The sequence below is a fragment of the Schistocerca cancellata genome, chromosome 2 (assembly GCF_023864275.1).
Source record: "Schistocerca cancellata isolate TAMUIC-IGC-003103 chromosome 2, iqSchCanc2.1, whole genome shotgun sequence".
Classification (NCBI taxonomy): domain Eukaryota; kingdom Metazoa; phylum Arthropoda; class Insecta; order Orthoptera; family Acrididae; genus Schistocerca; species Schistocerca cancellata.
The window spans coordinates 671,470,132-671,497,903 of NC_064627.1; the positions used below are offsets into that span (position 1 = coordinate 671,470,132).

The 27,772-nt window shown below is 39.7% G+C and overlaps 1 protein-coding gene across 1 annotated transcript in view; it reads right to left on the bottom strand.

The window, feature by feature from the left end:
• Positions 1-703: 703 nt before the first annotated feature.
• Positions 704-27,772, bottom strand: part of LOC126162390 (tRNA (uracil-5-)-methyltransferase homolog B-like) — a 103,490-nt gene continuing 76,421 nt past the window's right edge. Inside the window, exon 8 of the mRNA XM_049918868.1 lies at positions 704-964. Coding sequence (XP_049774825.1) covers positions 762-964 — 203 coding nt within the window. The 3' untranslated portion in view covers positions 704-761. The remainder of the gene's footprint in view (positions 965-27,772) is intronic.

Below are 27,772 nucleotides of genomic sequence, written 5' to 3' on the forward strand. Positions count from 1 at the left end.
CCCTATGAAATGTTAAAAAATGGCTTCTGCCAATTTTTTACAATCAGCCCACATATAATGTTCCTCAGTTCAGATTAGCCTCAACTGCTGCCTACTGAGTCCACCCCTCAAATCCATTTGATTATTTTATGTCACAGTTAAGTTCCCTATTCAATCTTTGGTCTGCGGTCCTTGTTTCTGCTTATACGCAATCTGATTGACTCACCTCTATATTTTTTTACCTTTCTTGCTATTTTACTTCCAGTCCCTACATGTCTACTGCTTTTTCTTACTTTATAAACCTGTTCCACTAACTGCAATTAATCTCCACTTTATCCATTTTATTAATGGGATTATGTCTAACTTGTAGTTAGAATCAGATGGTATGGCTGCAGTTATCTTTGAAAAGATAGGCATGTTCCCCTTCTTTCAATACTTTGGTTTCTATGTGCTACGTTGTTCCCTTTACTACTAAAATTTTGAGTTGATTTGCTTTATTTTAACTCTGCCTTCCTCTTCATGCCTCTTTCCTTTCAAAGAGAGCAACTTTTTTGTTCCAAAACTTAAGATAATATTAACACAAAGGTATTTCTGGTTAATGATTTTGAATTCATGGAAGAGAACTTGCGAGTAATTTTGGCAGTAAATTAAAAGTATCATTTTATCATCTCATAGTTTGTCACTGTAGATATATTTTAAAGCATTCAAGAATAATATACGACAGCAGAGATTTTCTGTCTTTATTAAAACAATATTAGATAAAAAAATATACACCACTGACGTCATCTTTCAAATAAAAGAATTAATTCAGTATGAAATGTATGTGGGAACATATCAACAGGAATTATCTGGCGTAAGTGAAATTTCCCAGATTCTTGAAGCTGAACAAAATTTGAAAGAGTGTTAGGATTATCTGCTTTACAAGACACATAGACCACTCTCTTTATTTGTGGGCAATTGTTCAGCACATCCACAACTTTTGGACCTGAAACAGAACAAACATTGTTCAGGTAACACAAGAACAGTAAAAACCTTTGACTAAACATTTTATTTTAGTAGTAAATTTTACATATTCCTGTTAGATATTTCTGGTTAAAGGCAATTCTCAAGCAAGTGATTACTGAGCTATTCACACACACACACACACACACACACACACACACACACACAAAAAGAAAAATCTCAAAAAATGTGGCCTCTGAAGAAACTATTGTTTTGTACATAACAGCTGCAGCAGTGCACATACTCATATTGAAGATAAATATGTAACTAAATTAAGCCAAATTAAAATAGGTGAAACTGTAAACTGTAGTCTTTTTTGTCAAAGTGTGAAGTTATTTCCCAGTGGGAGCTATAACTGTAAACCATTATTCGTGTTATATGGATATTCATATTAAGCTTAGCAATGATATAGTTGTCTGAAACAGGCATGTACATCACTAATTGTTCACAGTTCAGTATGCTCCATTCACGCAATTTCAGCTGAGCCAGACTGCCAAGAAATACTGTGAATGATTTTTCGCAAACATAACACACACATTACCTTTCATACTCACAAAGAGATGCAGTGGCCATGACATCCTTTTCTCCTGATAGTGTCCATTTGCTCCGTAATTGTACCATCCCACATTCCAAATTGATGATTTGTGGAGTGTGCCTCTTTACTGCACTGGGGACTTCACAAGGGCTGTTCAAAAAGTACTTGAGTTTTATTTACAAAATCACTCTTCAATCAGATACAATTGTTTGGCACTAGTCACCTTCAAAGTAGACCCCTTCAGCTTCTACACACCTCTCACAACACTGCTGGAAGCACCACTGGAAAGTCTCTTTCGGTTGGGTGGGCAGCTGCTCCATCAAATTTTGCATAATGTATTCGCTATTCTGATATATGTTCCGTTTCAGTGTCTTTTTCAGATTAGGAAAAAATCAGAAGTCACTTGGAGATAGGTCAGGGGAACAGTGAGGTTGACAAACCACAGTCATGTTGTGTTTGGCCAAAAAACTCTGAATTAACTGAGAACAATGAGAGAGTGCATAATCATAGTGAAGGTGCCAACTGCCCGCTGCCCACGATCCCTGTTGTCTGCATCTCACTGCTTCACAAAGGTGATGCAGAACCTCTTGCTAGTAGTCTTTACTAACATTAATATCTTCCGGGGTGTACTCGTGATGGACCACACCATTGTATTTAAAAAAGGTGGTCAGTAAGACTTTCCTATCACTGCGGACCTGCCTTGCTTTTTTGGGTCTCCAGGATGATGGCTGCTTCCACTGCAATGACTGGAACTTTGTTTCTGTGTCATACCCATGAACCCAGGCTCCTCACCAGTGATCACTGTGTCAAGAAGGTTGGGATTACTGTTCACAGTATCCAGCAAGTCCTGCAATCTCTGAAGAAAGTTGCTTCTGCTCCGTTGTTAGCAATTTTGCCACAAATTTTGCTGAGATCCTCCAGAGGTTTAAATTTTCTGTTAAAATGGGATGAATGGATCTAATACTAATTTTAACCTAGTGTGCAATTTCTCTGATCATGATTTGTTTGTTCTGCATCATCAGTGTCCTTACATGATCGATAAAAACCTCATTTGCAGATGTTGAGGGACTGCCTGAATGCCTTTCACTTTTGCTAAAGAGTAGCCATCTTTGAAGCAGTTGTACCACTCCTGTGTTGCACCCATTCCTTCATCCCCAAGCACTTGTCATTCCTGCAAATTGTTTCAATTGAGAATTGCCTACCTTAAAATAAAATTTTATACACTAAAACTATTCCACTTTTTTTCTGTCATTTTTCCACAACACAAAATCCAAACACTACCACTTACATGTGTCCCCTTGGCAATGGCTAGCCATTGACTGGTTGTTTCTTCAGTCATGAAAAAAATCAGGCAAGTGCATTACATATGCCTACAAACATAAAGAGCATGTGCGCCGCAATACCATTTTTAGTTTCAACAATAAAAAATAAGCTCAGATACTGTTTGAACAAAATTGGCATTCTACGAATCGGAGCACGGAATGTCCAGGAAGGCTAGAAAATTTAAAATGAGAAATGAATAGGTTAAAGTTAGATGAGGAGGGCATTAGTGAAGTTTGTTGGCAGGAGGAACAGGAATTCTGGTAAGGTGAATATAGGTTTATAAATATAAAACTGAATAATGGTAAAAATAATGAATAAGAAAATAGGAATGCGGATAAGCTACTATGGTCAGCTGTGAACACATTATTGTAGCCAAGATAGACATGAAGCCCACACCTGCCACAGTAGCACAGGTTTATATGCCGACTGGCTCTGCAGATGATGAAGAGAGTAAAGAAATGTATGATGAGATAAAAAAAAAAAAAAAATGATTTGAATAGTTAAGGGAGACAAAAATTTAATAGTCATGGAGGACTGGAAATCAATAACAGGAAAAGGAAAAGAAGGAAAAATAGCAGTTGAATATGGACCAGCAGAAAGGAATGAAAGAGAAGCCACCCGCTAGAAATTTGTACAGAGCACAATTTAATCATAGCTAACGCTTAGTTTTAAGAATCATGAAAGAAGGCCGTATACATGGAAGAGACCTGGAGACACTGCAAGGTTTCAGATTGATTACATAATGGTAAGACAGAGATTTTGGAGCCAGATTTTAAATTGCAAGACATTTCCAGGAGCAGATGTATGTGGATTCTCACCATAATTTCTTGGTTATGAATTGTAGATTAAAACTGAAGAAACTGCAAAAAGGTTAGAATTTAAGCAGATGGGACCTGGATAAACTGAAAGAGACTGTCAAGAGTTTCAGAGGGAGCATTAGACAATGATTGACAAGAACAGGGGAAAGGAATACCGCAGAAGATGAATCGGTAGCTTTGAGAGATAAACTAGTGAAGGCAGCAGGAAATCTAATAGGTAAAAAAACAAGACCTAGTAGAAATCGTAGGATAACACAGGAGATACTGAATTTTATTGGTGAAGGGACAAAGTATAAAAATGCAGTAAATGAAGCAAGCAAATTGAATACAAGTGTCTAAAAATGACAATGACAGGAAGTGCAATATGGTTATACAGGAAAGGGTATAGGACAATGTAAGGATTTAGAAGCATATATCACAAGGGGAAAGATAGATGTCAACTACAGGAAGATTAGAGAGACCTTTGAGGAAAAGAGAACCAGCCATATGAATATAAAGAGCTCAAATGGAAAACCAGTCATAAGCAAAGAAGGGAAGGTGGAATGAGTATATAGAAGGTCTATACAAGGGTGATGTTCTTGAGGGTAATATTATGGAAATGGAAGACTGCAACGACGAGATGGGAGATACTGCGTGAAGCATTGGACAGATCACTGGAAGACCTAAGTTGAAACAAGGCCCTGCATGTAGACAACATTCTGATAAAACTACTGATATCCTTGAGAGAGCCAGCCATGACACAACACTTTCATTTGGTGAGCAAGATGTATGAGACAGGCGAAATACCCTCAGACTTCAAGAAAACTATAATAATTCCAATTACAAACAAAGCAGGAGCTGAGAGGTGGGAAGATTATTGAACTATGAGTTTAATAAGACACAGTTGCAAAATACTAACACGAATTATTCACAGAAGAATGGAAAAACTGGTAGAAGTCAATCTCAGGGAAGATCAGTTTGGATTTCGGAGAAATATAGGAAAATGCAAGGCGCTACTGATACTACGACTCCTCATAGAAGATAGGTTAAGGAAAGGCAAACCTATGTTTATAGGATTTGTAGACTCAAAAACAGCGTTTGACAATGCTGATTGGAATCTCTCTTTCAAATTCTAAAGGTGGCAGTGGCAAATACAGGGAGCGAAAGGCTATTTACAATTTGTGCAGAAACCAGATGGCAGTTATGAGAGTGAAAGGCCATGAAAGTGAAACAGTGGTTGAGAAGGGAGCGAGATAAGGTTGTAGCCTGTCCCTGATGTTATTCATTTTGTATATATAAAATCTGGGGTAGGAGTTAATGTCCAGGGAGAAGAAATAAAAACTTTGAGGTTTGCCAGTGACATTGAAATTCTGTCAGAGACAGAAAAGGACTTGGAAAAACAATTTAACAGAATGGATAGTGTCTTGAAACAAGAATATAAGATGAATATCAACAAACCAAAACAAGAATAATGGAATGAAGTCGAATTAAATCAGGTGACGCCAAGGGAATTAGATTAGGAAATGAGACACTTAAAGCAGTAGATGAGTTTTGCTACGTGGGCAACAAAATAACTGATGATGGTCAAAGTAAGAGGGGATATAAAATGTAGACTGGCAATAGCAAGAAAAGCATTTATGAAACAGAGAAATTTGTTGACATCAAGTAGAGATTTAAGTTTCAGGAGCTCCTTTCTGAAGGTACAAGGTGACACATGGGAGACGGACGGTTTTGAACTGCATAGTACTGAGGGCGCGGTGGTGGGAGGTGGTCGTGGTGGGGATAGTTCTGATCATGGTGGGGATAGTTCTGATCCACCCAAGACGTCATTTCATTTACTCAGTCACTATGGAGCAGTGGGACTTGCAACGTCAAGTGGTTGTCTATGACAGTTTCGTGAAAAGTGGTGAGTCTATTATTGCTATGCAGCGATTGTTTCGTGCGCGGTTTAATGTCGGTCAACATGGAGCTGTTCCAAGCCATAACACAATCCTCAGATGGGTGGAAAACTTCAGATCAACTGGAATCATACTGGATAAGAAGCACCAGAAAATGTTGAAAGGTAAGGCAAGCAGCAGTCAGAAGTGCAGGACTGTCAGCGAGACGTCATGCTAGTGAGTTACAAATCAATCGTGAATCCGTTAGATGAATTTTGCATAAAGAATTAAAATTCCATCCTTACAAAATGCTCACTGTCCAACAACCTAAGGAAACTGATTTTGCTCTATGAGAAGACTTCACTTACAGAATGGAAGTGATTTTGGGATTGAATGAAAATGAAATTTTATTGATGAACAATGCTCATTTTCATTTAAACGGGACCATGAATAAGCAAAACCTACATTACTGGGCTCCAGAGCATCCACACCTTATCCACCAGTGTCCTCTACATTCAGAAGAAGTAACAGTCTGGTGTGCTCTTGGCTCTGTTGGCATTATTGGACCTTATTTTTTGAAGCGAAAGGGGCCACAGTTACTGTTAATTCAGTTCGTTACATTCGTATGCTTGAAACATTCTTGAAACCAGAACTAAGAAGGTGACGAATCCCTTTAAAACGAGTTTGGTTCGAGTAGGCTGGGGCAACATCGCAAACTGCGAACACTTCAATGACAGTTCAAAGACGCATGTTTCCTGGCCGGATTATCTCACATTTTGACAATGTTCCTTGGCCTCCCAGGTCTTCCGACTTATCAGTATGTGACTTTTTTCTGTGGGGGGTACCTTAAGAACTGGGTCTCTAACCACAAAACACGAAATTTGAATGAGTTGAAGAATGCAATAATTCAAGAAATTGCTGCCATCCCTGCAGAGATTTTAGTCCGTGTGATGGAGGATTTTGAGAACAGACTTGAGACCTGCATTCAAAATGATGGACATCACCTTGATGACATTATTTTTCACAAATAACTTTGGTAACTAAAATGGCAAATAATGAACTTTGATTTTGTGTAAATAAACATGCATTAATTTTAAAGTTGGCTGAGTATTATTTCATTAAAAACTGTCCGCCTCTCGTGTGTCACACTGTATTTGTATGGAGTGTAGCCATGTAAGGAAGTGAAACACAGACAATAAACAGTTTAGACAGGAAGATAATAGAAGCTTTCAAAGTGTGGTGCTACAGAAGAATGCTGGAGATTAGATGGGTAGATCACATAACTAATGAGGAGGTACTGAATAAAAATGGGGAGAAAAGAAATTTGTGGCACAACCTGTCTAGAAGAAGAGATTGGTTGGTAAGACACATTCTGAGATATCAAGGGATCACCAATTTAGTACTGGAGGGAAGCAGGAAGCAGGTTCAAAATCATAGAGGGAGACCAAGAGATGAATACAGTAGGCAGATTCAGAAGGATGTAGGCTGCAGTAGTTACTCGGAGAAGAGGAGGCTTGCACAGGATAGAGTAGAATGGAGAGTGCATCAAACCAGTGTTTCGAATGAAGACCACAACAACAACAACTTTTTGAACAGCCCTCCTACATATTATTGATAGATTATCTGCCCTGTTGCCTCCTTATTATAACTCATGATGGTTCGTGGCAGTCATGGCAGTTGCACTTGCAGGTACTCAAGTCATTATATTTAGTTTCGGTTTTATCTCTAGGCTACATTCAATGCACTACAAAATGCAAGACAGGCACAAAATAAGATGTTTTTAATTGATCATTTCATTTGGGATTAATAGATTTTGAGAAATCTTTTGACACGGTTTGCACAATTTATTAGTGTGCTGTATTTGCTTTGTTCAACGTAATCATACATCATCTAGTATGTTGAAAGTATCTGGTTCCATGTTGAAGCAAACCCATTTAGTTATGCCTGCAGCGATTTGACCACTGCATGCGCGCCTGTCCCCCAATGAATTAGAACATACTTACATATTAATGACTTTTACAGCAGTAAAAAGCAAGAAAATCACAGTGGACTCCATATTGTGAAGTAATGGATAAGTTGTCATACACACAAATACATATTATTTATTATTGAATTTAGGAAGCTGGTTGAAACCTGAAATTGATAGCAGTGGGTTTTGGGTGGAAAATTTAAGTGTTTATTGAAAGGATGGATTAATGGGAAATGGAGGTGGTGTACTTGTTGCAGTAGACAAGAAACTCAAATCCTTTGAAATAGAAACTGAAACTGCATGTGAGACTGTTTCGGCAAGGCTCAGTATCAGGGGTGGGTGTAAAGTGGTAAACTAGATAAAAAAGCAGTAGTGTCATATCTCAATGAGACACTTGAAACTTCCAGCACAGGAAGAGAAGGCAGAGGAACTGTGGCACAGGTTTAAAATAATAACTAGCCATGTACTAGATAGATATGTACCCAGTAGAACAGTTCATGATGGGACATTCACTGTGCTCCCTGCCGCCGTTGGATAAGCAGCTGCAGCAGCAAGTCGTATACTCCTAGCTCACTCACTTGTTACATAGTTTAATTCTTAATTTCTTTGCGTGTTTTTCATACTTGCATTGTTTAATTCATAAATTTCGGGCATATTATAGTACTTGAGAGTTGTAGCATCGCGTTTTAGTACCTGAATAGTGTAAAGTCGCGTAGTCTCCTTCTGCCGCCGAGCAGTGTGTCAGCAGTGCACAAGTGGCAGCATTACTGCATTTACTAGGCAATCTTGTATTTTAATAACCGTTTAAATTTTGTGTCGATTTGTTTGCGCTCTCTGTAGATTAGTTCAGACGTTCTTTGCACAACAGTTTTTAGCACGGATAGGGACTGCAACTGCTGTGTTCGGATGCAGGCTGAGTTGGCATCCCTTTGCTCCCAGCTTCAGGCAGTGTTGGCTTCGGTCACACAGCTTGAGGCTGTTGCCAATGGGCATCACTGTGGGGGTCCGGATGGGGGTTTGTCGGGGACGGCCAGCTCATCCCACGCATCCCCCGATCGGACTAAAACTGTGGTTACCCGGGATACTGCCCGCATTGAGGCTGATCCCTCACCTGTGGTAGAGTGGGAGGTCATCTCAAGGTGTGGCAGGGGACGAAAGACATTCCGTAGGTTTGGCTGACGAACCGGTTTCAGGCTCTGTCTCAGGCTGATACTGATCTTTGGCCTGACATGGCTGCTTGTCCTGTTCCAGAGGTTGCCCCTCAGTCTGCAACATCCGGGCGGTTGCAGAGGTTGGGCTTACTGGTAATTGGGAGCTCCAACGTCAGGTGCGTAATGGGGCCCCTTAGGGATATGGCAGCAAGGGAGGGGAAGAAAACCAAAGTGCACTCCGTGTGCATACCGGGGGGAGTCATTCCAGATGTGGAAAGGGTCCTTCCGGATGCCATGAAGGGTACAGGGTGCACCCATCTGCAGGTGGTCGCTCATGTCGGCACCAATGATGTGTGTCACTATGGATCGGAGGAAATCCTCTCTGGCTTCCGGCGGCTATCTGATTTGGTGAAGACTGCCAGTCTCGCTAGCGGGATGAAAGCAGAGCTCACCATCTGCAGCATCGTTGACAGGACTGACTGCGGACCTTTGGTACAGAGCCGAGTGGAGGGTCTGAATCAGAGGCTGAGACGGTTCTGCGACCGTATGGGCTGCAGATTCCTCGACTTGCGCCATAGGGTGGTGGGGTTTCGGGTTCCGCTGGATAGGTCAGGAGTCCACTACACGCAACAAGCGGCTACACGGGTAGCAGGGGTTGTGTGGCGTGGGCTGGGCGGTTTTTTAGGTTAGATGGCCTCGGGCAAGTACAGAAAGGGCAACAGCCTCAACGGGTGCGGGGCAAAGTCAGGACATGCGGGGACCAAGCAGCAATCGGTATTGTAATTGTAAACTGTCGAAGCTGCATTGGTAAAGTACCGGAACTTCAAGCGCTGATAGAAATCACCGAAGCTGAAATCATTATAGGTACAGAAAGCTGGCTGAAGCCAGAGATAAATTCTGCCGAAATTTTTACAAAGGTACAGACGGTGTTTAGAAAGGATAGATTGCATGAAACCGGTGGTGGAGTGTTCGTCGCTGTTAGTAGTAGTTTATCCTGTAGTGAAGTAGAAGTGGATAGTTCCTGTGAATTATTATGGATGGAGGTTACATTCAACAACCGAGCTAGGTTACGGTAATAATTGGCTCCTTTTACCGACCCCCCGACTCAGCAGCATTAGTGGCAGAACAACTGAGAGAAAATTTGGAATACATTTCACATAAATTTTCTCAGCATGTTATAGTCTTAGGTGGAGATTTCAATTTACCAGATATAGACTGGGACACTCAGATGTTTAGGACGGGTGGTAGGGACAGAGCATCGAGTGACATTATACTGAGTGCACTGTCCGAAAATTACCTCGAGCAATTAAACAGAGAACCGGCTCGTGGAGCTAACATCTTGGACCTACTGATAACAAACAGACCCGAACTTTTAGACTCTGTAAGTGCAGAACAGGGAATCAGTGATCATAAGGCCGTTGCAGCATCCCTGAATATGGAAGTTAATAGGAATATAAAAAAAGGGAGGAAGGTTTATCTGTTTAGCAAGAGTAATAGAAGGCAGATTTCAGACCACCTAACAGATCAAAACGAAATTTTCTGTTCTGACACTGACAATGTTGAGTGTTTATGGAAAAAGTTCAAGGCAATCGTAAAATGCGTTTTAGACAGGTACGTGCCAAGTAAAACTGTGAGGGACGGGAAAAACCCACCGTGGTACAACAACAAAGTTAGGAAACTACTGCAAAAGCAAAGAGAGCTTCACTCCAAGTTTAAACGCAGCCAAAACCTCTCAGACAAACAGAAGCTAAACGATGTCAAAGTTAGCGTAAGGAGGGCTATGCGTGAAGCGTTCAGTGAATTCGAAAGTAAAATTCTATGTACCGACTTGACAGAAAACCCCAGGAAGTTCTGGTCTTACGTTAAATCAGTAAGTGGATCGAAACAGCATATCCACACACTCTGGGACAATGATGGCACTGAGGACGACACGCGTAAAGCTGAAATACTAAACACCTTTTTCCAAAGCTGTTTCACAGAGGAAGACCGCACTGCAGTTCCTTCTCTAAATCCTCACACAAACGAAAAAATGGCTGACATCAAAATAAATGTCCAAGGAATAGAAAAGCAACTGGAATCACTCAACAGAGGAAAGTCCACTGGACCTGACGGGATACCAATTCGATTCTACACAGAGTACGTGAAAGAACTTGCCCCCCTTCTAGCAGCCGTGTACCGCAGGTCTCTAGAGGAACAGAAGGTTCCAAATGATTGGAAAAGAGCACAGGTAGTCCCAGTCTTCAAGAAGGGTCGTCGAGCAGATGCGCAAAACTATAGACCTATATCTCTGACGTCGATCTGATGTAGAATTTTAGAACATGTTTTTTGCTCGAGTATCATGTCGTTTTTGGAAACTCAGAATCTACTATGTAGGAATCAACATGGATTCCGGAAACAGCGATCGTGTGAGACCCAACTCGCTTTATCTGTTCATGAGACCCAGAAAATATTAGATACAGGCTCCCAGGTAGATGCTATTTTTCTTGACTTCCGGAAGGCGTTCGATACAGTTCCGCACTGTTGCCTGATAAACAAAGTAAGAGCCTACGGAATATCAGACCAGCTGTGTGGCTGGATTGAAGAGTTTTTAGCAAACAGAACACAGCATGTTGTTATCAACGGAGAGACGTCTACAGACGTTAAAGTAACCTCTGGCGTGCCACAGGGGAGTGTTATGGGACCATTACTTTTCACAATATATATAAATGACCTAGTAGATAGTGTCGGAAGTTCCATGCGGCTTTTCGCAGATGATGCTGTAGTATACAGAGAAGTTGCAGCATTAGAAAATCGTAGCGAAATGCAGGAAGATCTGCAGCGGATAGGCACTTGGTGCAGGGAGTGGCAACTGACCCTTAACATAGACAAATGTAATGTATTGCGAATACATAGAAAGAAGGATCCTTTATTGTATGATTATATGATAGCGGAACAAACACTAAACACTGGTAGCAGTTACAGGGTGCGTTTCTGGATGAGGTGTCGAATATATTGCTTCCCCCTACTTATACCTCCCGAGGAGATCACGAATGTAAAATTAGAGAGATTAGAGCGCGCACAGAGGCTTTCAGACAGTCGTTCTTCCCGCGAACCATACGCGACTGGAACAGGAAAGGGAGGTAATGACAGTGGAACGTAAAGTGCCCTCCGCCACACACCGTTGGGTGGCTTGCGGAGTATAAATGTAGATGTAGATGAAGAAACTTCTAATGGAACAGAGGCTGTTGCATAATACATGTAAAAAAAGAATGGGGCTATAGATAGACACATGCTGAATGAAACACATTTGGCTGTAAAGAAAGCAATGCGTGAAGCTTGCTTTCAATGACTACCACAGCAAAATATTGTCAAATGATCTTTCACAAAACCCAAAGAAAAGTAAAGGCTGTTTGCAGCACCAAAGTTAGTGTCCAGTCACTCGCAAATGAGACAGAAAGTGAAATTGGGGTTAGTAAATCAAAAGTTGAAATGTTTAACCCAGGAGAAAAATGCCAATTTAATACTCATACCATTGAAAAAAAGAGTGAAATATGGGTTAATGTCAGTGGTGTTGAGAAACTGCTGAAATTGTTGAAACTAAATGAAGCTACAGGGCCCAATGGTATCCCAATCAGATTCCACATTGTATTTGAGGGTGAGTTAGCCCTCCTTCTAACTATAATCTGTCATACGCCCTTCAGATAAAAAACTATGCCCAACAGTCAGATGAAAGCACAGATCACATTTATTTACAAGAAGAATAGTAGACGTGATCCACAAACCCGGCGGGGTCAGGGATTTTCTCTGCCTCGTGATGACTGGGTGTTGTGTGATGTCCTTAGGTTAGTTAGGTTTAAGTAGCTCTAAATTCTAGGGGACTGATGACCATAGATGTTAAGTCCCATAGAGTTCAGAGCCATTTGAACCACTTGATCCACAAAACTACCGTCCAATATCCTTGACATCGATTCATTGTAGGATCATAGAACGTATTCTGAGTTCCAAAATAATGAGATATCTCAAATAGAATGACCCCCTTCGTGGCAACCAGCATGGATTATGAAAACACGCAAAACCCAACTTGCACTTTTCCCAAATGACACACTGAAAGTTTTGGATTGAGACTGTCAGGTAGATGCAGTATTTCATGATTTCCAGAGAGTGTTCAACTCAGTACCACATCTACACTTACTATCAGAAGTGTGATCATATGGGCTATCAAGTGAAATTTGTAACTGGATTGAGGGTTTTTAGGTAGGAAGGATACAGCAACTACTTTGGATGGAGAGTCATTGTCTGATTTAGAAGTGACTTCAGGTGTGCCCCAGGGAAGTGTGTTGGCGCCCTTCTGTTCATGCTATACATTAATGATCTTGCAGGCAATATTAATAGTAACCTCAGACAATTTGCATATGACACAGTTATCTATAGTGAAGTACTGTCTGAAGAAAGCTGCAGAAATATTCAGTCAGATCTTGATAAGATTTCAAAGTGGTTGAAAGACTGGCAACTTGCTTCAAATGTTAGAAATGTAAAATTGTGAACTTCACAAAGTGAAAAAACATAGAGCCCTATGACTATGATAGCAATGAGGCATGTTGGAATCAGCCAACTACAAATACGTGGGTGTAACACTTTGTAGGGATATGAAATGGAATGATCACATAGGTTCAGTTGTGGGTAAAGCAAGTGGTAGACTTTGGTTTACTGGTGGAATACTGGGGAAGTGAAATCAGTCTACAAAGGAGACTGCTTACAAATCATTCATGCAACCAATTCTAGAATACTGCTCAAGTGTGTGGGACCCGATAGGATTAACAGAGGATATCAAACAGAGAAGGGCACCACAAATGCTCATAGGTTTGATTGATCTGTGGAGAGTGTCACAGAGATACTGAAGTAACTGAACTGGAAAACTATTGAAGACAGATGTAAATATTCCTTAGAAAGCCTACCTATAAAGGTTCAAGAACCAGCTTTAAATGATGATTCTAGGAATATACTTCAATCCCCTACTTATCACTCACATAGTGATGTGAGGACAAGGTTAGATTAATTACAGTACTTAAATAATTATTCTTCCCACACTCATTGTGTGAATGGATCGAGAAGAAACCCTAATGACTGATACAATGGGATGTAGCCTCTGAAATGCACTTCACAGTGCTTTGCAGAGTGTAAGTGTAGGAATGAGGAGGTTCTGCGAAGAACTGGAGAGGAAAGGGATATGTGGAAAACACTGACAAGGAGAAGCAACAGGATGATAGGATATCTGTTAAGACATCAGCGACTGATTTCCATGATACTAGAAGGATCTGTCGAGGACAAAATCTGTAGAGGAAGAGACAGATTGAAATACATGCAGCAGATAAAGTTTAGGTGTAGACGTAGATGTAGAAATGGTCCAAGAAATGCAAGATAGAGTTCAACATGAAAATGAAGAAATAGTGGACTAACAGAAAAGCTCAAGGTAAAAATAAGAAAACACCTAATATACTGCAACAAAACACCAGTAATAGCATATGATACCAGCACAGGAAATGCACCAATGTCCATAGGTAGCCCAAATGAGTTTAAAATTTGTCACATTTCAATAATGTCATGTAGTGGTTGTTTGTAAAAATTTAATAGGTGATTTGACAATATTATGAAAAGAACAGTTGCCATTCACCATGTAGTGGAGATGCTGAGTTGCAAGACTCAACAAAAAGACTGTCAGAAAGTAAGCTTTCAGCCAACAAGGCCGTATCGGAAATAGACAACACACCCACACACACTCATGGACATGCAACTCACACACACACATGACCACAGTCTCTGGTCCCATCATGTGCTGCTGCTTGCAACCCGGCCTCAGCAGCCAGAGACTGTGGCCACATGTGTGTGAGTTGCATTTTCATGAGTGTGTGTGGGTCTATGTCGACTACTGGAGAAGTTCAGCATAAGACTCACCATGAGACAGGAGCATACTCTGGCATATGGAAGACTGCAGTACATTTATTTTTGCATTAATATTTAGCTGTGTAAATGATCTATTCCCCACTGACTCCACATTGTTTTACAGGTACTACAAAATCTTTATACAACATTACAAGAGACCTAACTTGTATGCATTTGTATAAGCTGGAAACTAAGCAACACTCAACTGTTTGGTTCTTCCACGAGGAACAGAAATCAGCAAGACTGGTTCCTTGCAAAGTACTTCAAAGAAAAGATTGCTTCTTTCTATGGTTACATGGACATGTGACCATTGCTTGACTGTCGGCTGTTCCTCAGCTTTCCCATGGGACTTGGACAGGAGTGCAAGCAGTGTAGCTAGTGTAGGCTGCCCGCCGGGCAGCCCTATTGTATGAATTCTGTGCATGTGCAACCCCTGCTCGCACAAAAGAGTCCACGGCGGTGCAGTCATGTACAGTACAGTGTGGCTGCCTGACTACCCACACGGTATCCTTGTTAGCAACCATCCCACCCCACATACCCCAGCCTGTTGCTGCCTGCAGGTGGCTGGGCATCTGTGGGTGAACACTTGGGTTGGAACAGCCTACTGCAGGGGATCAAAGAACAGTTAATGCCAAATGGTATACAACACCTGATTTCCAAAATGTTGTCAATGAAATTATCACCATGACAATGGTGGAGAAAAATTGGCAGTGCATGTCTCATCATCCATATTCACCTGATTTACTACGAAACAATTTCTTTTCATTCACTTATGTCAAGAAAGTAGACAGTCGTGTCACATCAGAAGCTGTTGAATCTTTCCAGAGCGATGTTTTTCAGGTTCCAACATCAAAGTGAAAAACAGTTTTCAGAATTGGTTTGAATTCATACAAAAGTGTATTAATTTGGAAGGCGGGTATTTTGAGAAACAATAAAATTATTTGTACCCAAAACTGTTTTTATTTCATTGTTTTTGTAAAATGCTTTTTAAACTAATGGTGCTTTTCCAAGTTTCTAACATTGAAACACTTGTTGGGTCTTGGGTTGGCTTTTACAAATTTCAGTAATGTAAGTGAATTAAAAGTTTGTACAAATGCTGCTATGTTCTTTAATGTGCCATTAACCTTATGCACTGTATCTTTTTGACTTCACTGAGTCAGCTGTGCTGGAACAGTCTTGATGGGAAGCAGGCTGCAACACAGCTTTTGTGCAGATTTCAATGTATTAATTATTCCTTACAAGCCTTCTACAAAAATATTGATGTCACAAAGCTACCCCATTTTTTAATAACGGTAAACTGATTTTAACACTGTATTGTCCTGTTAAAATTTTTTACCTTCATTTTATTTTTATGGTGATCGCAGGTATTACCCTCTGAAACCCTCTTGGCAGATTTAGGCTAATTTCAATCAACATCAACCCACCCTTTAGAAATTAAAATAAAGTAATCTGAGTACTGCATCTTCATCACACATGTACCTGGGGAAATGAAGGTAAAATGTCAGCATGACAACCCTAATACAACTGGGGTGTGGTAGTTGCCCCAGAGTTTGCCAACTAATGACTATTATCTCAAGAGCTTTCCATCTCCTCCATATCTAACAGTGGTTACCATAGCAAGTCCTGAGTTTGCATCATCATTCTATAGCTTAAAAACCCTTGAGGCACTAAATAAAGTAATGAATGGCCAAGTATGCTCAGATGTTTGAAAATACACAGGGGGATTTCCTTACTTATTTTCTTTTCTTTCCCCTCATGATGTTATTAAAGCTGTGGGTACAGCCATCATGGTGTCTCTTCCAGGCCATGTACAATTAATGGCCACTTACAATTAGGTTTGTCAAACACTGTCTTTTTTTTTTTTTTTTTTTTTTTCCCCACTGTGGTAGATTCATCAGACGAGAATACCTTGTGATTCCATTGATATACTTTGTAATTTGTGATACTGTTTGGACCTGGCAGTAGGAAAGCAGTGGACTTTTAGGCTGACATTCTCCGTTGAGCATGTTATAGCCGTGGCTAACAGTATTAAATTAATCTTTGCTTGTTGGCAATATGCTGCATACTAGTTATTGTTGTGGTGTGAGCTAGTTGCAGCTGGGCTCTCGGCCAGGATGAAGTGAGCTGACCTTGGATGGTGCATTCATCAGCACCGCTCAGTAGCCATCTTAATGCTTTTCTAGCATGTCCATGCCATGGTCAGTCATTACTTAATTTTCAGTGTGATAGCAATTGGCAGCAAATTGTGGCATGCAGATTGAAATGCTGAATCTTATCAAAAGTGTTAATGTTTACTGAGTGTTTGAATAAATTATGATTCATTACCAGTTAACAATCACTTGAAACAGTCATCATAGTATCCCTGGAGGAATGTTTCATTAGAGAGTTTGTTTGAAAAGTAAGGAGAGACTGCCCTAATATAGCGGGCCTGGAGCAATACCAACAGGGTCACTATACATGGAGACCAATGATGAGCACATCGCATCCTGCAACAATCTTCGGATCTGGTGTCTGACAGCTAGTGTCTAAGTATTGTGAGTGAATTAGACATTTTTAGTGGTGCCTTGCCTTACAAGCAAAGTTCGACAGGAAAAGAATGATAGGCAGTGAATAATCTCATTTTAATTATATTTTGCATGTGCAGTATACAATTGAACAATAATGCCTAATGAAACAGGATGGTAACATAATCAATGGAGAGGACAGTGTTAATCAGGAAAGTGGTGATATGGATCTTGTTAATGAGTCTGAACTATCTGGTAGAATTCAAAATGAATATGCCCTGGAAAGTGAAAATAAAAACTTGAATGTAAATGTTGAACAGATAACAACAGGGTTGAGATTGTAGGAAGAGAGGAAATGCTGAGACAGCTTTTACAAAAAATGAATGCTGATTTGAACAAAAAACTCAATGATCATGAGAGAAATCTGAACAAAAAATTTGAACAACAAATTAACAAACAGGACTAAATGTTAGACCAAGAGATAGTGAATTTTTATAATGAGTTTCAGAGTAAGTTTAATAATTTCACTCAGGAATGCAGAAAATCACGTAAAGAGAAACAATCAGGTTACAACACAGTGTTAAAAGATCGAAGCAGATGAAACTGAGATTCAGATACACGTCAACTCACAAATGGAAGTAGTAAAACAAGAATTACTGATGAACGTCATTACAAATAATGAGGTAGTTTGGGCTCAAACAGCATGAGAGGAAAATCAGTCATTAAAGTGGTATCAGGTGTGCAACAACACTGTTCTGATCTATAATCAAAAATACAGACATTGGAAGGCACAATGATGACTGTAATAATATCCCCTACTCCAGTAAATACAAGTATTATCTGACAAGAAATAGAAATTTTAAGGCAATAAAATCGTGATATAAGTTGTTGTGAAAACATTGTTAACAGTGTGCTTGGTCAAGCACAACTTAAAGAATTTGACCCGTATACACTATGACATCCCATGGATTTCATGGAACAATTTAAAACTGTATTTGCATGAATTCAAAATGAATCAGAAAAAATCAATATTTGTGTAAGACTCATGAATGCAGGTCCTACAACATGGGGAAATTGTGTATCTGATCAGTATACTACATTTGCAGACTTTGAAAGTGCATTTTTCTGCAAATGCTGGTCATGTGAGAAACAACAAAGTATAAAAGAGAAATTAATTGCAATCAGCTTGAGAAGTCGATGCAAGACCTCCTTAAAAAACACTGGGAGCACAAAAGTTATCTGGACAATCTTATTAGTGATGATGATTTGATCCTAATTTTGATAAAGCAATTACCATGGAAAGCAAGAAAACAGCATTGCTAACATCTGATGATTTGATGAGTTATTACAAGTTGTTGGTCATTTAGAAGAAATAGATAATGGAGGAATCCCAAATGTATCAGAGCAAAATTTGACTCATTGTAATAAACAGTTTCAGTGACATGATGCACCACAGAAAGACAATTACTGACATCAATCGTAGGATCAACAATGCGACCATCAACAGCAACACAATGACATGCAAGGAGATGAACATTTGAGAAATTACTGGTGTAATGATGACCAAATTCAAAATGATGAGAGGTAATACCGGTAATGACCAATTTCAAAACGATGAGAGGAGAGAAAATGATTTTTGCACATATAACCAGTAGACAGTAGATGATGAAAGAGTTTGGGATCATATGTCAAGCAGAGATATGAATGGCAGACATGGACAACACACACAATCTCCAGTAAACTAGAAGTAGTTTCAGATGACACCCACTCCAGAATGTCTGAACAATCTAATTCTCAAATGGGAGAATGTAAATAATTAAATGTGAAATTGAAGATATTAGGGCTGAAGTACTGAGAGAAGATACACACCATGTAGATGATGTGTTGAATCCAGTGATTGAATTTAGTGTACGTGGTCAGAAAATTACAGCAATTTTAGATACTGGTAGTGATACTACAGTGATGTCTAAAAGTTTGTATGAACAGCTTCATAAAATAGAAGAGGTGCCTGTTTTCCCTGTCAATAGTGTGCAAATCATTACAGCAACTGGGCAAAGAAGTAGTGTTTTTACTGGACAGACATTCATTAGATGCAAGATTTTAGATACACATTTTTTCAACATGGTGCTATTGACTCTTTATTCTTTGACTGTGGTTTGGTTTTTTTGGCAACGATTGGCTGTCAGATAGAAGATGTAAGATTGATTGTGGAAGAGGATGTTTAAGCATTTGTGATGGGGATGATGAATTGGAGGTTAATTTTTTCAGTCTGGTAGAAGAAAAAAAAGAGTGTGTTTGCAGTATTATGAAATAGAATGATTCAGAAGAAAACAGATAATGGAACTGAAGCAGCAATATAGATGAAAGATACTGTATCCAGAGAAAAGGAAGTAGTAGTTCAAGATGTAATGTCAAAAATTCAGGTACTTAAGTAACCTGCCCCCTCTTCTTACTGAGAAAAATTACAGGAACTTTTATGTATGCATGCCAAAGTATTTCCAAATAAACCAAGACTTATGAGGGGATATAAATGTCATATTAAAGTGTGGCCACATGAACCATTTAAAATTAAATCATATTTGATATCCTTAGCTAGAAGAGCGGCCATAGGAGAGAAAATTAAACACAGGGTGCACAATGATCTGATTGAGAGATCAGGTAGTGAATATTGCAATCTGATAAATCCATGCATGGATCTATCAGGCTTGCTCTGGATACTCAAGCTATTTATTGTATTATTTTGCCCATGAGGGATCATCCTGACAACATCCAGGAGATTTTGCAGAAGTTTGCTGGTACTTGTTACCTAAGTAGCCTTGACATGGCTAGCTATTGACAGTTGGAACTGCAGGAAGGAAGCTCAAAGTACCATGTCTTTATACAAAGGACGGTGTTATCATTTCAAATGGATGCCATTTGACTTAAACATTCATCAGCAGCAATTGTAAGTGCCCTAGATAAGATTCTCGGAAGACTCTTCTTACAGGACATAACAGTGTATGTTGATGACCTTTTAATTGTGCCACCTTGTACCCTTTTACATGGTAAAGAACCTGAAAGTATCTTTGATGAATTTATTGATTTTCCATTATGAAGTGAATTGACCACTGAAGAAAAATAACAGATAGGCCTGAAGCAAATGGAGAAGATGGAATTGGCAAGAAAAGAAAGATATGACCATTTAGTGAAAGCTGTTGTGTATAAGATTGGAGATTGTGTATTAATATGATCCCATTTTAAATCGTCAGCAGCAAAGGAAAAAATTAAGAAGGTTTTACATTACTATTTGGGACCATTTCGAATTCAGACACCAGTACAACCCAAATCTCCGTTGAAAAACTTAAATGGTGAAAAATATTTTGGACCCATCATGTCAAAAACATTAAACTATATCCAAAGAGGATGTAGGGAAATGAAGAAGAATAGTGTGATAGTGATTGAGACTCCTGTTGTATCTTTTAAGATGAGAACAAACTGTTGAGGCTTTTTCTCAATGAGTTAGGATAAAAAACTGGTTGAGTTTTTTCCCTGTGATCTGTTAGTAAGATGTTAATAACAGTGATTTATGAAAAATTTGATTTTCTGCAAGTGCAGTGAAGTGATATTGCATATGATGGTTTTCAAACTTATTTTTTTTTTGTGGATTATTACAATGTGAATGTGCTTCAATTTTGTCATTGCACTATTTTGAACTGTCCTGTTGTGTGTGATGATTATATTTATTTATTGTCGTGGCATGATCTGTTAAAGTGAAGTGATCCTGCTGCACCTTTTCTTTCTATATTTACGGTGTTACTGTAACCTAGTGACATTATGCCACCGCTACATCAGAGCACACAAGCTGCTGTGCTCAAGGGAAGTAACCAACATCACCACACGCGACATCCAACAGTTTACGAATTCACCGCCGAGCAGCACACAGCAGCAACCAGCCATGCTACCTTACCTCCAGCAACACATTGCAGTGGACACAGCAGTCATCCACTAGTTTACGAGTTTTCCGCCAAGTGGCACACGGTGACATCTAGCCACGCTACATTACCACCACCGCTGTACCACAGCAAGTGGTGCAATAACCACAACCCCTCTTCCCCCACTCCACCAGAGTGTCTCTGTGTGCAGTCATCCTACCCAGCAGGCCATAGACAAAGGGGTGTTTATCAACAAATCCACATGATGTGGAGTGGCGACACCACTGTGAATCCCATATCAAGTATTTACTGTGCTGGTTAAGTATTTATAAAAAAGCGGAGTATCCACGAATGTAGTGATTAAATGTGATACAGACGTGCAACATAAAAATATTTTTGGATGTTACAAAGATGTTGTTTGTTGTTGTGGTCTTCAGTCCTGAGACTGGTTTGATGCAGCTCTCCATGCTACTCTATCCTGTGCAAGCTTCTTCATCTCCCAGTACCTACTGCAACCTACATCCTTCTGAATCTGCTTGGTGTATTCATCTCTTGGTCTCCCTTTATGATTTTTACCCTCCACGCTGCCCTCCAATACTAAATTGGTGATCCCTTGATGCCTCAGAACATGTCCTACCAACCGATCCCTTCTTCTAGTCAAGTTGTGCCACAAACTTCGCTTCTCCCCAATCCTATTCAACACCTTCTCATTTCGAAAGCTTCATAGCCTGTGCCATCAGGATCCTTCCCACCAACACCATCTTTTCTGAACTGCACAGGTGGTAATTCTCCCCGCAGTATATCCTACGTTCCCATAACCCTCCTGGCCTCAACCTTGGTTATTCATTGTTCTTACCCATCTAGCCCCCTCCCTATTACCATTCCAGCACTACCAGCACTTTATTCCACCAACACATCCAGTTTTTTCACTTCTCTCCTTTTCTGCTACTCGCCCCCCCCCCCCCCCCCCCCCCACCAACCCACCCCACCCCCTCCACTTCCTTGCTCTCCATCTAACTTCAGGACTGCACCTAACTATCCTACTCTCCACCTCATCCTTGAATGCTTCCTCTAGCAGCACTTTACCATCACCCAACCCTGCCTTGCTATCCCTATCCCTCCCCCTCACCACCCCAGTCTCCTCCTTTCTGCCACCTCGTTGCCTATCCCATCATGCGCTGCTATTCGTAGTATGGCTCCACCTGCCAGAGACTGTGGTTGTGTGTGTGTGTGTGTGTGTGTGTGTGTGTGTGTGTGTATTTTTGACAAAGGCCTTGTTGGCTGAAAGCTCACTTTCCAACAGTCTTTTTGTTGCACCTATCTGCGACCCAGCATCTCCACCATATGGTGAGTACATTTCGTCCTGGACTTGTCAGTGTTTGATTGCTTCATTAGTTACTTTAATGGTGAACTTTAAAGTTGATGAATTCAGTTAGGAATTAAAAGCAGAAGAATGTTAATTTGCACAACTATGGCAGTTAATTTAATATATATTTTTACGTGGTCAGTTTCACATTGAAACTTTATGTCACCATACATTTCCAGGTGAAATTAATTTTTGAGATCTGGGGATATGGGAGGGTACAGTGTCCTCACATGGCAATGTATTTCACATGGCAATGTATTTGCTGTATGTTAATAATTTAGATGTACATATATTTATTGATGAAGTTCTCCAAGGTGCATGTTGTAGCCATGGCTAATAGTATAAGTTTATCTTTGCTTGTTGACAATACGCTGGAGACTAGTTATTGTTGTGATGTGAGTAAGAGCAGTTGGGCTCTCAGACAGGACGGAGTGAGCTGAGCTTGGATAGTGCATGCGTTGGCACTGCTCGGTAGCCATCTTAGTGCTTTTTTAGGGTGTTGTTGGCACGATTGGTCATTGCTTAGTTTCAGTGTGGAAGCGATTGGTAGCCAATTGTAGCATATAGATTGAAATGTTGAATGTTATCAAAATTGTTAATGTTTAATGAGTATTTTAATAAATTATGATTCATGACTCCTTAACAATCAATGTTCTCACTTGTAACAGTCATCATAGTATCCCTGGAGAAATTATTTAATGAGATTAGCTGTACAGAAAGTTCGTTTGAAAAGTGAGGAGAGAATCAAAAAAGTGCAGTCGGTTTTGTAGTATCATGAAATAGGGGAGAGAGTGTCACAGGCATGATAAGTGATTTGGAGTCGCAATCATTAAAACAAAGGCATTTTTCATTGTGGTGTTACCTTTTCACGAAATTTAAATCAGCTACTTTCTCTGCTGAATGTAAAATTATTTTACTGTCACCAGCCTACATAGGGAGAAATGGTCATCATAATACAATAAGAGAAATCACAGCATGTACAGAAAGATTTAATCATTCAGAGAATGGAACGGTTGAGATATAGTATGAAGATGTTTCAAAGAACCCTCTGCCAGGCTCTTAAGTGTAAATTGCAGAATAATCATATAAATCTGCGGGCTGGCCTCCCAAGCTCTCTCTGGTAAAGATTCAATTGATTGCAGTTTTTTCATCAGCAGTACCTACTTCATGACTGACAGTGTATATGCTCCTAACAGATTACAGGGTATATGCTCCTAAAAGAAGAAGATAGTCAGATGGATTCATTGGTGTCAGAGAACCTTAATCATATGAACTATAAGTAATGTGAGAGACCGTAATCATGAGGCAACAAAAGACAGCAATCAGAAAGAGTATTATGACCTACAAGGTAAAACTTTCAGCAGGCAATCCAGTTGAGGAGCAAGGGACAAAAACAGCAGCCAAGACTACATGTAGACATTATATAGCTCTCCTGTAGGCAGCTTAGTCAGTTGTTAGGGGAGAAAAGTTTACATTTTCTTCGTCTGTCTAGACTGGCAGTGTTTGTTTCACACTGAATATCCACTCAAACAGTTGACACACATTTTGGGAGACATGCACAACGTGTTTAACTTACTTACTGCTTGCACACATTCCTAATAGGTGCCAATACCTTTACAAGTGACAGTTATTTGGCCTTTTTTAAAAAATATTTGAAATAGCACAGTCAGCTTTGCATCCATAGAAATACGTCTACTTGGATGAATCTGGTATTAATATGTTACAGCTGTAACACACACACATCAACAAAAGTTGTATATCACCCTTTTATTTCGAAATCCATGGTCAGGAAACAAATGCTGACTGAGTAATAAGTATATATTCATATTCAATGTGTTCAAATAAATAAATAAATAAATAAACATTTGTGTAATGACAAAATTGTCTGTTTCCCATGGGAGGTTTCACACAAAACTTGGGGCGATATCAATAGTGGTCGAACACCCATTTGCTCTGATGCAGGCCTGAATCCATCACAGCATACCATTGATGAGATGATCAAGCTTGTTCCAAATTGTTTCACTCTTCAAAGCTGATTCTGTGTAAGTTGTGCACAGTATGCAGTCATTGCTGACATCCAAAATCAGTTCACTTCAATTGATCCCGCACATGTTTGATTGTGTTCATGTCTGGGTAGCAAGCAGGCCACTCAACTCTGATGATCCTAGCTTGCTAAAGGAATGTCTTCCTGAGAACAGCATGATGAAAAACTTTGGCCACATGCTCCCACCATTTGTTGCAGAATCTCGTCTCAGTAATGGAGAGCAGTGAGATTGCCCTAAACAACCATGAAGGATGTATTTAATGTCACCTCAGGACATCACTCCACCGCCACCATGTTGCACATGTGGGATACGTCTACATCATGACTACACAATTCACACTTAAATGCCTGGCAGAGGTAACTTCGAATCACCTTCAGACTATTACTCTACAGTTACACTCTCTAACAGCCCATGGGAAAAATGAACATTTAATACTGGCTGTACGAACTCCGATTTCTCTTATTTTATTACAATAATCATGTCTCCCAATGTAAATTGGTAACAGTGTATGTAACTGTATTTAAAATTGTGTACTAATGTACAAAGTAAGCTATATCCTACATCAAATATTTGATGAATGGATGCTTAACAAATAAATAAATTAATCAATTAAATTAAATATTTTCACATTCAGAGGAGAAAGTTGGTGATTTAATTTCTTGAAAAAATAATGCCACAATGAGAAATGCCTTTGTTTTAATGACTGCCACCCTAACTCGTTTATCATGTTCATGACACTCTCTCCCCTACTTAGCGATAAACAGAATGAGTTACCCTTCTTCAGATTTTTTTTTTATATCCTCTGTCAGTTCTTCTGGTAAGGATACGTGAATTGGAGTGGCAATCATTAAAACAGAAGCATTTTTCATTGCGACGGGATCTCCTCATGAAATTTCAATCACCAGTTTTCTCCTCCAATTCTGAAAACATTCTTTTGGCACCCACCTACATAGGCAGAAATGATCATCACAATAAAATACAAGGTATCAGGGCCGCACAGAAAAATTTAAGTGCTCGTTTTTCCCGCATGCCGTTTGAGAGTGGAACGGTAGAGAGATAGCCTGAAGGTGGTTCATTGAACCCTCTGCCAAGCACTTTATTGTGAATAACAGAGTAATCACATAGATGTAGATTTAGATGTAGGATCCCATACTGCACAACAGTGATCTAGCAGATGATGAACAAATGTAGTGTAGACAGTCTCTTTACTAGATCTGTTGAATATTCTAAATGTTTTTCTAATGCAACAGTCTTTGGTTGGCCTTCCCCACAAAATTATCTATGTGATGATCAATTTTAAGTTGTTTGTAATTGTAATTCATAGATATTTAATTGAATTTACAGCCCTTAAATTTGTGTGATTTATTGTATAACTAAAATTTATCAGATTTCTTTTCATACTCATGTGGATGACCTCGCACTTTTCCTTGTTCAAAGACAGTTGCCACTTTTCACACCAATAAATTTTTTTCTAAATCATTTTGCCATTGGTTTTGATTTTCTGATGACTTTACTATACAGTAAATGACAGCATCATCTGCTAACAACCAAAGAGGGCTGCTCAGATGGTCTCCTAAATCATTTATACAGGGTGTTACAAAAAGGTACGGCCAAACTTTTGGGAAACATTTCTCACACACAAATAAAGAAAAGATGTTATGTAGACATGTGTCCGGAAACGCTTAATTTCCATCATTTTAGTTTCGTCACCTACGCTTAATGGAGCACGTTATCATGATTTCATACGGGATACTCTACCTGTGCTGCTAGAACATGTGCCTTTACAAGTACGACACAACATGTGGTTCATGCACGATGGAGCTCCTGCACATTTCAGTCGAAATGTTCGTACGCTTCTCAACAACAGATTCGGTGACCGATGGGTTGGTAGAGGCGGACCAATTCCATGGACTCCACGCTCTCCTGACCTCAACCCTCTCAACTTTTATTTATGGGGGCATTTGAAAGCTCTTGTCTACGCAACCCTGGTACCAAATGTAGAGACTCTTCGTGCTCGTATTGTGGATGGCTGTGATACAATACGCCATTCTCCAGGGCTGCATCAGCGCATCAGGGATTCCATGCGACGGAGGGTGGATGCATGTATCCTCGCTAACGGAGGACATTTTGAACATTTCCTGTAACAAAGTGTTTGAAGTCACGCTGGTATGTTCTGTTGCTGTGTGTTTCCATTCCATGATTAATGTGATTTGAAGAGAAGTAATAAGATGAGCTCTAACATGGAAAGTAAGCGTTTCCGGACACATGTCCACATAACATATTTTCTTTCTTTGTGTGTGAGGAATGTTTCCTGAAAGTTTGGCCGTACCTTTTTGTAACACCCTTTATAGATTAGAAAAAGGGGAACACTGGATATCACTTCTGTTTCACTTGATGATTTTGAATTGATTAGTATGTACTGTGAGCTTTTGAACAGAAAAATACAAATCCAGTTGCATGACTGAAGTTATACTCCATAGGAAGGCAATTCGATTAGAAGTCTCTTGTAAGGAGCAATGCCAAAAGCCTTCGGGAAATACAGAAATATGGAATTAATTTGATCCCCTGTTAGTAGCAAACATTATTTCATGCAAATAAAGAGCTAGTTGTGTTTCACAAAAATAATATTTTCTGAATTCATGCTGTGTATCAACAGAACATTGCCTCTGAAATAATTCATAATGTCTGAACACATTATCTGTTCCAAAATCCTACTGCAACTCAACGTTAGTGACAAGAATCTGTAATTCAGTGGTTTACTCCTATCTCCTTTTCTGAATACTGGTGGTGCAGCTTTCCAGTCTTTTGCTATGGAAATTTTTGGTGTCAAGTTTTTATATATATATATAACAGAGGGAAACATTCCACGTGGGAAAAATATATCTAAAAACAAAGATGATGTGACTTACCAAACAAAAGCGCTGGCAGGTCGATAGACACACAAACAAACACAAACATACACACGAAATTCAAGCTTTCGTGACAAACGGTTGCTTCATCAAGAAAGAGGGAAGGAGAGGGAAAGACAAAAGGATGTGGGTTTTAAGGGAGAGGGTAAGGAGTCATTCCAATCCCGGGAGCGGAAAGACTTACCTTAGGGGAAAAAAGGACAGGTATACACTCGCACACACACACATATCCATCCGCACATAACAGACACAAGCAGACATATGTAAAGGCAAATAGTTTGGGTAGAGATGTCAGTCGAGGCAGAAGTACAGAGGCAAAGATGTTATTGAATCACAGGTGAGGTATGAGCGGCGGCAACTTGAAATTAGCGGAGATTGAGGCCTGGTGGGTAACAGGATGAGAGGATATATTGAAGGGCAAGTTCCCATCTCCGGAGTTCTGATAGGTTGGTGTCAGTGGGAAGTATCCAGATAACCCGGATGGT